Source organism: Micromesistius poutassou (assembly GCF_964030765.1).
Source record: "Micromesistius poutassou genome assembly, chromosome: 9".
Classification (NCBI taxonomy): Eukaryota; Metazoa; Chordata; class Actinopteri; order Gadiformes; family Gadidae; genus Micromesistius; species Micromesistius poutassou.
In genome coordinates this window covers 20422680-20435179 of record NC_140279.1, presented here as the reverse complement: position 1 = coordinate 20435179, position 12500 = coordinate 20422680, and the positions used below count along the sequence as shown (strand labels likewise).

The 12500-nt window shown below is 47.7% G+C and overlaps 1 protein-coding gene across 1 annotated transcript in view; it reads left to right on the top strand.

Annotated features, from left to right (window-relative positions):
* LOC311353040 (uncharacterized protein) overlaps positions 1–12500 on the top strand; it is a 21939-nt gene that overhangs the window by 730 nt on the left and 8709 nt on the right. Inside the window, exons 2-4 of the mRNA XM_084472876.1 lie at positions 2831–2958; positions 3939–4059; positions 4226–4294. Coding sequence (XP_084329002.1) covers positions 2831–2958; positions 3939–4059; positions 4226–4294 — 318 coding nt within the window. The remainder of the gene's footprint in view (positions 1–2830; positions 2959–3938; positions 4060–4225; positions 4295–12500) is intronic.

Below are 12500 nucleotides of genomic sequence, written 5' to 3'. Positions count from 1 at the left end.
AAAATGCTTCCTGCAGAACACATTTATGAAGTCTCTGCCATCCTAAAGCAGAGGACTTGATTGAAACCAACATGCAGGAACCTCCACATATTTTCAGGGCAGCTATACACAGCAGTCCTCTGTATGGCACCAGGGACTGACGGACGAGCCAGCCCAGGAAAAATGTACCTACAGTATGCCAACGCTGCTATTTTGAGTGAGAGGGAGAGAGAGAGAGAGAGAGAGAGCGAGAGAAAGAGAGATAGAGAGAGAGAGAGAGAGAGAGAGAGAGAGAGAGAGAGAGAGAAAGAGAGATAGAGAGAGAGAGAGAGAGAGAGAGAGAGGTGATGTTGAGACCTCAGTCTGTACTAAAGGCAACCCACAGCACACAGAGAACCATTATACTCATACTGGAGTGTTGGCTGATTGTGGAAAACTCTAATCGAGAGCGGGACAGAAAACACACATGCACATGCATATACACATACTGCATGTACAAGGACAATAGGTCCGCCATGTACATGGCATGGCAGAAAAAATAAGGTCTATATAAAGGTGAAAATAAGGATTTTTCCTTACTGGAAAGCAAGGGGATTGTGAAACAAACTTGCCTTTCGGCTTTGTCCTTTAAGATCTTTCTGTGATTTGTATTGTTCTCGTATTGTTTTGCCATTCCCCAAAAATGGTGGCATAAATTAATTTGAAACATACACAAGGGCCTTGCAGGGCCTTACTTTTGTATTTGAAGTAAACAGCTTTGGGTGGAGCCTATTCCGATTGGCTTTGCTCTGCCTTTGCAGAAGACTTCCTGCAATTCTGCTGACAAGTGTATTTCCTGTCATTGTCATGGGACCTGTTTACATCATAGCAAAGAGATTCAAGCATTGAGGGATGACACCAGTTATACCTGTGAGTTTGGTGAAGGTTTGCTAGGGATTCACATCTGTCTGTGGATACGTTATTCTAGGTTTAATTGTTTTATTCCATTTGAGCCTTAATTTCTTCTATAGCGTCCTCCTTTGGCCACTTCTACACCAACACATACAGACATGTGAACGGTACCATCATCATACAATGTGGATACTCCTTTGTGTTTATCTCTATTTCCATATTGGGACATTGTCTGAGTTATCGCTAGACTCCCCAAGGTATAATATCCGTTACTCCAATAGAAGAGTGAGAAACATCTGCCTGGTCCAAAGGCCTTTTGCACCAGCCCTGTGTCGATGAGCTCACAGCTGTGAGAGTGATGTCATTGCTTCCTTGCTGGTGGAAAGCTTGTGGAGTAGCTGTTCCATTAAGGTGAAACGCATAATGGGCAACCACATCTGGCGCGGTTCAAGACAAGGTGTGTGTGACAAATCCCGTCTGCTGGTAGCTTGTGGCAGCTGTGGCTATGTGTAATTACAAACAACATTGCTTGTTCGACAGACCTTTAACATTTGACCTGAGTGGGCTGTGTGTGTGTGTACTATTTAGCCAAAACAGGCAGGGTTTGAACATAGGATATGTTGTGTTGTTGTCAGGCTGTCCCCGCCCCACCCATCTGGGACATCTGTTATGTAGGGTTTGTTTTTTTATCCGTCTGTCTATCTCAGTGTGTCTGCCTGTCGTGGTGTGTTGTGTGTGTGTGTGTGCTCATCCTACAAAGTGACGCTCTAAGGCAGGAATCCTGAAAAGGGCGTGGAATGCCTTTGAAGGGCGTCATCACCCCTTCATCTCCTCGTTGTCTTTAACCTCACATGATCTCGACACACATTCTCACGATGAGCATCACTCCGCTACGTATGATTAGCGAGAGCTCAGGTCAGGTGAGCAAGACGTTCAGAAGGCCGGGGACCTCAGGGTCGGAGTAAGTGTACCGACTACTGCGATCAGATTTGTGTTTATGGGATATTCTGGGAGAGTAGTTGAAAACTCCCAAAATCTTATTTGATTCATGTTATTTATCTTATGATTCTTTGCCCTCACGCAGAAGCCAAATCAGTAGCTTGAAAGTTACACTAGCATATGGCTGCTGAGTGATCCCGCTATGACATTATATGATCAATGTTTTGTCTTTCCTGTGGTCATTGATCCCTTAACAACAGACAGCGATCACAGCATGTCATAATGTCTGGCTCCATCCCCCATTTCTCAGCAGAGCATTTCAAAGCACGCTGCTATGACTCGTGTGTCTCCATGATTTGGATCTCGGCTCCTGTGGCGATAGAAATCACAGAGATCACATGTAGAACCGGGTGTGTCACCGTGCCTGGTACTGTGCGTGTGTGTGTGTGTGTGTGTGTGTGTGGGTGTGTTTGTGTGTGTGTGTGTATGTGTTTGTGTGTGTCTGGGTGTGTGTGCGCGTGTTCTTGGAATTTGTCTCTCTGTGGTAAATAGTTCACCCTGGTAGACTCCTAGTAGTTCCCGCAGAGCCCGAGGTGGATCTGGAACAAGTGATTGCTCCGACAGATGTATTGGATTCCGTGTAAACCATCTGGCCCGGGTAGGCTCTGGCTCGGCCCCATGTTCCCACCTTGATAATTGACCAATATGTACCCCTTGATAATTGCTCTGTTTACTGCAGAACGTGTTGGCCAGAAAACAAGCGTGTGTGTCAGGGTCCATCGCCCACATGTGTTAGCCGTTAAACCTTGCATCTTTATTTTTTTAAGAGAAAACACTTGTTTGCGATTCTGTTCTCGGAAGTATCAAAGCTCTAAAATAATCAAGTGTTTGAGTTGGCCACTAAGTATTGGTCATCTTCTACCTCTGTGCTGTCCCCCATATTAACCTCCTTCTCTATGTGTCTGTCTGGCTCTCTCTCCCCTCTCGTTCCCTCCCTCTCTCTCTCTCGGACTCTACACAGGGTGGCAGCAGAAGAGGCAGGCCAGCGACGCAACAAGTCACTCTTTCTTTGACAGTCCGAGTTGGAGTAACAGTAGAACTCTGACGTTAAATTCCTCTGTAAACGGTGGCAGTCCCCTCCCATCACAGGTAACACTCCCCTCCCCTCACAGTAACACTCCCCTCCCCTCACAGTAACACTCCCCTCCCCTCACAGTAACACTCCCCTCCCCTCACAGTAACCCGTTCGTCATGGCGCCGGCTTTCTTGGTTCACTGGAGAAGGCGGGGCTACGCACGAGTCTAGACCTCTTTAGAATCAAGAGGAGAATGAGTATACATCTGAGTGTACAAGAATGAGTGATACAAGAATGAGTATACATCTGAGTGTAGGCTACAAACGCGATCAACTATTTACAAGTGCAAAAACGGCAACATTCTTTATTTTTCTGACCACTTGTTTTTTATCCCAACAAAAGCCTCGGAAGGACCTTTCCTCTGCGTCATTCTTGTAGATCGCACCATCTTCCCCGTCTTCATTTAATGCGACTGCATCACCTTTTCTCACATGATCAGCAGTTCGCGGATTTCACCGTCTCTCCAGTTATCACTCCTCATGTTGATATCACTGCGTTGTCTCGGTTGTAGAGACAGCGTAGCAACACCTCTACCCAAGTCCCGCCCCTGGAACCGCGGAGCGTCTAATCACATTTACATCAGAATGAAACCGCCAATGTGTGTAGGGTCCAGGAGGGTAAATTGGGGTGCTAGCTCAATTATTAGCATTTTCATATGGAAGAATTCCTTACAGATGAAGGTATTCATGTGTTGCCATATCGACTTATCGTTGGTGAATAACAAGAATATGTTGTGGTCTTTTTCCTTTATAAGATTATAGCTAACACTAATTTTCACGGCTAGGCAGCATGAATGGCCTCCTTGTTTACAGTAAAACACATACTGAAGCCACATGCAGATCACAAAACAGATCTCTGCTGTGTGTGCGTGTGTCTCTGAATTTGTGTTTGTGTGTGCATCTTTAATGGGTACAAAATGTGTGTGGGCCAATATTCCCTCAACAAACCTTAGTCATTAAGTGTATTGCATCTGAAAACAACGTCTTTCCTACAGCTTGGTTCTCTGTATAAGATGGACAGTGTGGACTATGGGGGTCAAAACACAGCTGTGATTGACAGCTATGGCGTTGTGCCTTCTACTCCAACCTTTCCAGTGTCTCCGCCCACACCCTACGGTGAGAACAACAAAAAACCTACAAAGCATTTGATTTGCATGTATTTATATATTTATATGTATATATGTATATATGCTACATATATCTATACATTCATACAAACATATACATACTATATCTATAACTATGAGTGACTTTATCCAACCCTTCCTTTCTCTCCCTCCAGTGAAGCAATTATCTGAATTCTCACAACTTAAATCAATGAGGCAGAGGGAGACCAGCAGAGCCTCAGAAGGTACGGGTGTGTGTGTGTGTGTGTGTGTGTGTAGTGGTGTGAACCTCTGAACGGTTTATATTCTATGGGTATTTTATGGTACAATGTCGAGTACCATAAAATACTGGCTTGACAACTGAAGTCTTAACCAAAACACCAGATTAGTGATTGCCTCTGGTCAGGGTTCAATGGCAGCGTGGAATCTTTCCTGGCATATACAGTGTGACCATATGCGCGCACACACACACACACACATACACTTACATGTACACGCTATGATTTTCTAAAATAGACCCCTACGACTCATAGGGAAAAATAGGGGTCTCTTTGCTCTAAGTAGCCTCTACCTGTGTCAGGTTTCTTTTTTCGTGTTTTTCATTCATCCAACTCACATGTTGAAAATGAGTGAGCGGCCATTGGAATGAGGCTATTGTAAGACGTAGATATGCATCCTCTATCCCATTAGACAGAAAGGCCAGCTGGGTGACTTCTAATAATAGCAGAGGGTGAAAGAGGAAGAGACCATGGCTGGCAGGATGTTCTCTCACTTCCTGCTGAGGGAGGGGTGTGGGGGGAGAGCCCTGCTGTGATCCGGAGGGACCAGGTCCTAGAGAGAACGGCCACTTATGTTACAACCTTCGGCTTTTAGCTCAAACCTTTTGCGTGCTAACCCTTCCCCTAACTCACACTTGTTGAGAATTTGAAGAAAAGGAAACAAACTAAATTCCACTGTCGAGAAAAAAAAAAAAGAAAGCAAATTAAAAAAAGCAAGACGTACTAAAAAAAACTTGACTGGCTGTTTGTGATAGTTGACATTAAGACCTCAGCCCCTACGGCAAAAATGAGTGCAGTTGGTAAGCATACGAAAAAAAGAAAAACTCACCAGACAGCCCTCACACAGACTGCTGTTCCACAGATAAACTACCACCAGCCAAGTCAGCTCAAACTGCTGCACCTCCTCCATACCACACAGACCCATGGCCCCGCACTATCAGAGCCTACGACTGCAGTGGCTTCCCTATTGCCCCAAAGCAGTGCCCTTTAGCAACGCAAAACTGAGGCAACAAACTCCTCACAGCCAGCACTGTGTCCAGGGCTGTGCACGCACTATGACTGCATGGTGTTTGGCAAAGTCAGTCATGAGCAACATGATTTCAAAGCGCTCCTGGGATCAGGGCACCTGTCGCTTGGAATCGCAAGCCAGCAGCATCACTTGTTTATTGTAAATATGTTGAGCAGAACAGGCAGACGTCCCGCTCTGTGTCCCGGTCCACAACCCCACCTGACCTGACCCCTCTGCTGAGAGTCAGTCTCTAACTGGAGGAGGCTGCCGCAGTCTGTCTTTTTTCTTCTAAGAGCTTCCTGTTTTCCCATGTTAAAGGGAGACGGCCGTCTGGGAAACAGCCATTCCAGTAAGAGCCCCCTCCCCTCTCACTAAAAAGATTTATATTTTGGTCATTATCTTAATCGCACACCCGTGGGGGGGGGGGGGGGTGATGTTAGAACAGATTACCATGAGTTACCACGCCCGTCTTCACTGCAACCACAACAGATCTAGTCAAACTGATTCCCTTTCTCAACGGCTAGCTGGTTCCATGCTCCTTGACCAGGGTCAGCTACATGCTAGCTGGCTCCATGCTCCTTGACCAGGGTCAGCTACATGCTAGCTGGCTCCATGCTCCTTGACCAGGGTCAGCTACATGCTAGCTGGCTCCATGCTCCTTGACCAGGGTCAGCTACATGCTAGCTGGCTCCATGCTCCTTGACCAGGGTCAGCTACATGAGGTTGAGGAGCATGACGGGGCAGTAAGACAGGGCTGTGGAATGTTGTTGTGCTTTTGACTTGAAGTGCCTGGAGGTAGTGCACAGTCGGGCACACCTTTCTCTACAACTATCTGTTCAATGTACATGTTGATAGAAATGCTGGGTTATTGATCCCCTGGATTCTCTAGCAAAGGATTCTTGTAAATATAGTTGTGCGAGTTCAATTAATGTAGGCTATTGATTATCTGATTAGAATGGGTCAGAGGTCAAGTGATGGGTGGACATCAGTGATACATGAAGGGGGGAGAGAGGGTGAGACACCTTGTCATGGCCCTTTTAAAACAACTCAAAATCAAACTCAAACTTTTTAGCAATTTCCTTTAAAACAGTCAGATGGACATGTCCTGGACCACTTCCATGCCAATACATTTCTACTGACCAAGAGTTGAATGAAGGACAAGAGCCACATGCTCCTATTGAACCTAAAGCAAACTCAGTACAATAGATTCAATTTTATTGTCTAATTTATGATGATCTGACAAATGGCAGTAGACACTTAGTGGCTGCATACCGTTGTCCTGTGTGTGCATGTGTGTTTGTGATTGTGTGTGTGCGTGCGTGCGTGCGTGCGTGTGTGTGTGTGCGTGTGCGTGTGTGTGTGTGTGTGTGTCTATGTCTATAGGGTGAGCAGATGGTTTGAGTGTGGAGACACATGCACTGACAGAGAGGCCATAGATTCCCCAAGACCAATCCCCTTTCTCTGGCCATTCATGGGCACATGTAACCTATGACCCCTAGGAATGCAATTTCATTGGTCGGAGAGTGGCTGCGGCGGTGCCATGGAGACAATGCTCAGTGGTCAGTGAGAGGAAGAGGCGGGGGCATATTTAGACAAGGCTTGGGGGAATTCTACAACCCTCCCCCCCCAAACACCCCCCTCGTACCCTCTGCCTTTCCTCTCCTCCCCTCCCTCCATAGAACACAGACCCAAGCAGTGTCACAACACTCCAGGAACAAACGCGCTGCCCTTTTCTTTTTTTCCATCTGGAAACTAAAGGAATTGACCACGGGCAGGCTGCTCCCCGACGCATGAAAAGCTCCATTCAGCCAGCAATGAGAGAGCAAGGGCTCCAGTTTCCCTACAGCACACAGAGAGTGAGAGGGAGGGAGAGAGAGAGAGTGAGAGAGAGAGAGAGAGAGAGAGTGAGAGAGAGAGAGAGAGGGAGGGAGAGAGAGAGGGGGGGAGAAGGAGAGAGCTAGTTTGAGGAAAAGCGACGGGTAAGAGAGGAGAGAGTTTTTGGAGGTTAATAGCAGGAGTGGACGGACACCTCTCGGCTAACTGGGAGTCGCTCGAGGTAGACTGGAAGGTAACGCGTCTCCACCACTCCCTCCCCACCACAACCTCGCAGCCTCCCCCCCCCCCCCCCCCCCCACCCACACCCACTCGACCCTTCCACTTTCAACTGAGAGAGGACCGGCTGTGGAAAAGACAAGAGTTGAAAGAGGAAAGCAGAGAAGCCAGACTGTGGGGAGATCCTCAAATCCTTTCGGATAAAGGACAGACAACAAAGAGGTGCTCTGGTAACCTAAACCAGCAAAGAAGGGAATACCTCTATGTAGCTGTCAGCACCATGACTGCCTCTATTGGTATGTACATTTCCACTACATTTCGACTCACAGCGCTGTAGTCTTCAACTGTGAATGTGTTACAAGTGCGCAAATGTGCATGCATATACTAAGTGTATCACTGAGCACGTCTGTGTCAATATATTGTGTGAGTACATGTAGTTTGTGTGTTTGTGTGTGTGTGTGTGTGTGTGTGTGTGTGTGTGTGTGTGTGTGTGTGCAACATTGAGCATTGAACGTTAGCCGGTTCCTGTCCCTCATTCTCCACACATTCTTCCCTTTAGTCCTGTTCCAGCCATTTATATTTGATGTCTCACCCCGTCCATCGCAAGTCTATTTCATTCCACTTTGTTTTTGTGCATTCTTGTGTTGTTTATATTCCGTTATCTCCCCCCTCTCCCCACGCCCGCCCCATCTCTCTCCCTCCTGTACACACAAACACATCCGTGCACATCCTCCCTGATCTCTGCTGTTTGCAGACAGCTTGTAGATGTTTTCTTCAATGGATGTTAAAGGACAACACTGGGCTTAGATCAAACCGTCGTACCGCCTCTCTTGGCTTCGATCAAACATCCACAACCAATAGAATTTGTCAAAAGGACTTCCTTCTACCGATGCTTCCAACTGCATTCAGCATTGGAGCGCTTGCCATGTGTAAACAATGGCAAACCGGCACTTTCTCCCTTTTGAAGCCAGGGGAGACAGTTATGATGGTTTGATAACAGAGCGGTATTGTCCTTTGAATCTATTCGGCCCAATCGGTCTCGCTCTCTCCCTTCCCTTTCCCCCTCCACTTCTATAGCTACACATTACCAGTTGTGGTATTTTACTAGGCGGTATCGGCGGTATGTTTCACACACGTTTCTCAGTTTTTTGCCAGTGAGACAGTTTGTTCCACTGCAGCACTCGGACATGATGTCATTCTTTCTGAAAGTATTCTGGCCTCCATCGGGGGAGGCAAAGGCACACCGCTGGTGTTTTTTCAGCCTGGGGCCATGTTGTTTTTCCATTTCTCTCTGATGACCCGCTACGAACCCCGACAGTCTTTGAGGACTTTTGCTGTAGTCTGTGATGCTCATCATCATCACCATGACCTCACCCCTCCCTCACCCCCACCCACTCGGCCCCGCCGCTACAATCAAGTTGTATTCTTCATCATTATAGAGGTGACTATCCACACGCTCACATAATGGCTGACCACTTCAAAGTAGAAGAGTAGAAGAGTTTCCTAACACAAAAACACTCTTCCAGTACACACACTTCTGGGACGCAACTTCTAGGACCTGAAGCTCAGCGTGCATCTCTTCCATTCACAGCCGCCCCGGTGGCGTTGTGTACAGGAAGCTGAGCTCCACACACACAAAAAGGCCGCTTCTGCTTCACGATGGCTACATCCTGTCCTCATTATTACAATACACACTGCACTCCCCCAGCCAGAGCGTCCCCCCCTCAACCAGCCCCTGCCTCCTCACCCTCCATTCAGTGACTCGCGCTCTCTCCCCTGTAGTCTGTAGTGCCTGTATTGTTCACTCCCTCTTCAGCTAGCCTCATTACTCCTCTCCTCCTCTTCCTCCCACTGCTCCTCCTCGTCCATCGCCACGCCACGCCAGCCGGCACGCAGGGTCCCCTGTCCAAACACTCACCTCAGAGAGAATAGAGGGAGTTGATCCAAGACCCTCTGTTGACTGGTTTGGAGTGGTCCCTGAATAGGCCATGCGGCTGGTTGGTAGGGGGCATGGTTGAGTGATGATAGATATTGAGGGAGGGGATAGGAGGAGAGAGACACAGAGTCAGAGAGAAAGAGTGAGAGAGTATGGTTCGTATATCTATGCGGCATAATTCGTTCACCCAAGTAGAGGTTTGATTAGTTCTAATCTTTGCTAGCAATCATAGATTCTTTTTTCATCTGTTTTGTCTGTTTTTATACTATTGATGTACAGTATGTCTGCCTCTCTCTCTCTCTCTCTCTCTCTCTCTCTCTCTCTCTCTCTCTCTCTCTCTCTCTCTCTGTTAAGAAACGGTTGTCTTCATAGGATTTCTGTGAACAGCTGTCACATGCCATAAACCTTCAGACCAGACCGGCCAAGTGTGTGTTTGGATGTTTGTATGGGTTTGGTGGGGTGGGTTTTGTAAGCTCATATATGCATTCCTGTAGTCATGAACGTCTGTGAAACCTCTTTGGCTAAGAAAGAGATGGCTATGTTGTACTTGATTGTGTTTTTATGTGTCTGTGATTAATGTCGGTCAAATGGATTAAGGTGTCTGTATGGGTGTCCGTTCTTGTGTTAGCATAGGTGGTTTTGTGTGCGTGTGTGCGTGCATGTGTGTCTCTATGTGTGTGTGTGTGTGTGTGTTTGCATTCTGGTGTGCGTGCACGTGTGTGTGTGTGTGTGTGCGTGCACGTGCACTTGAGTGTGAGTGTATGTTTGTGTTTGTATGTTTGTATGCGTTTGTGTTTGTGTGTGTGTGTGTGTGTCTGTGTGTGTGTATGTGTGTGTGTATGCACGTGTGTGTGTGTGTGTGTGTGTGTGTGGGTGTGTGTGTGTGTGTGTGTGCACTTGCACATGCGTGCATGCGTGTGGGTGAGCATGTGTGTGTGTGTGTGTGTGTGTGTGTGTATGTGTGTGTGTGTGTTAGAGACTGTAGCAGGGCATGGAGCATCGGAGGAGAAGCCTTCGCCACAAACAACAAGCAGCTCTTCTGCTGCGCAGCACATGCTGGATGGCTTTCATTTCTCCTCCATTTAATTCTTTTTTTTTTTCATTTTCCCCCCTTTAACCCAGTTTAAATCATTCCTGTTTGATGATGTAACAGGGCAGACTGAGGTGGGGAACATGAAGAGAGATTGCAGTAGGGAGCAGGCTATAAGAGGGAGCTTTTGTTTGATGAACGAGGTGACACTTATGTCTCGTCTCCTACTATAGTGGGCAGAGGTTGCTCATCCATGCCCTCATGGGGCTCAATCCTTCAGGAAGGAAGGTGTCCTCCTCGGTCTATACCTGAATGTGAAGCTTTGTGCTGCCTCCCTGGGAGCGGGGCCCCGGGGGGGAGGCTCTTCACAGCAGGTAACATCGAGAAGAGAACAGGAATAACAACGTTCCCTTATGAATCCCTTCAGGTGTGTGTCGTCTGTACGGACACATTGGTGGTCGTTACTTAGGTCTGTCCCTCTACTTCAATCTGTCTCTTTCTTTTCCTCTCTCTTTCACAAACTTTCTCTCTGCCATCTACCCTCTCTCGAATAAAAGAATGGCCTGCAGCAGAAAGTAAGTTGCTATGGCGCCATGGGTGCCATGGGTACAGACAGGCAGCCATATTTAATTGAACACGACACCCTGGGGTAAAGGTCAGCGTTGTGATTGGTCGGCCTCAGTGCTTTCCATTATTAGTGAACGGTATGAGTGATAGAATCCGTGTCACAGTGTTCAGCGGTGGTAAAGGTGCAAGGACAGGAAAACAGAAGGGCCATGAGATGAGCAGAATTAGGCCCTGTCCCAATTCTCCCCCTTCCCCTAGATTTGAGCCCTAACCCTAGATTTGAGCCCTAACCCTAGATTTGAGCCCTAACCCTAGATTTTGCGCGTTCCCGCAAAGGGGTAGGGTGTTCCAATACTTAAGGGAGCAAGGGGAGTGCTGTTTTTCCCTCAAAATCAACCCTTGAACGCCAGCCAGCTCGGTAGCTGACTTGCAGCTCAGGGCACTCAAAGCAAGTGTTCTAGTTAAGGGGAGAGAAATGGGACTGGGCCCAAGTCTCAGGAGACCTGGTCTCTCTGGGCCTTGGGGAATCGTCCCAACGGACAGGAAGAGAGACCTCAGGAGACCTGGTCTCTCTGGGCCTTGGGGAATCGTCCCAACGGACAGGAAGAGAGACCTCAGGAGACCTGGTCTCTCTGGGCCTTGGGGAATCGTCCCAACGGACAGGAAGAGAGACCTCAGGAGACCTGGTCTCTCTGGGCCTTGGGGAATCGTCCCAGCGGACAGGAAGAGAGACCTCAGGAGACCTGGTCTCTCTGGGCCTTGGGGAATCGTCCCAACGGACAGGAAGAGAGACCTCAGGAGACCTGGTCTCTCTGGGCCTTGGGGAATCGTCCCAACGGACAGGAAGAGAGACCTCAGGAGACCTGGTCTCTCTGGGCCTTGGGGAATCGTCCCAGCGGACAGGAAGAGAGACCTCAGGAGACCTGGTCTCTCTGGGCCTTGGGGAATCGTCCCAGCGGACAGGAAGAGAGACAGCAACTGTGGGAAAGTTGAAGAGACCACGGTTTGTTGACGTTGTTGTGTTGTGTTTGTGTCAACCAAACAACGGCTAGACTGACTAAATGGAGCCTTGCTGTGTGTGTGTGTGTGTGTGTGTGTGTGTGTGTGTGTGTGTGTGTGTGTGTGTGTGTGTGTGTGTGTGGATGCATCCCTGCTCTTGGTGTAGACAAAGAATACATTGGCTTAAGTTTAGAAGTTGAGAGAATACTTAAAATGAATGTTTATGCAAACTCCATCCATGTATTGAAATAGAATGAAAAGAAAGTCCAATATTTTGTTAATAGGAGCATTATCTTTATAGCATTTCTTTGTGTATGTGCATGTGTGTTTATGTGTGTGTCTGCGTGTCAGTTTACAGTTGTTAATAGCTTTTAATGTGGACTCCAAAGCAAGTAATAAAGCATGCCAGTGCATTTGCGGTCTCAATGGCATGTAACATACCTTGTGTACTTGTGTGTGTGTGTGTGTGTGTGTGTGTCTGGTTGTTGGTGAGGTGGTGGGTGGCCGATTGTACGTCCCAAAGCATTCCCTTGTGTTTGAGTTGTGACAGAGAGAGGGGTTTGGTGCATCACATGTGCGT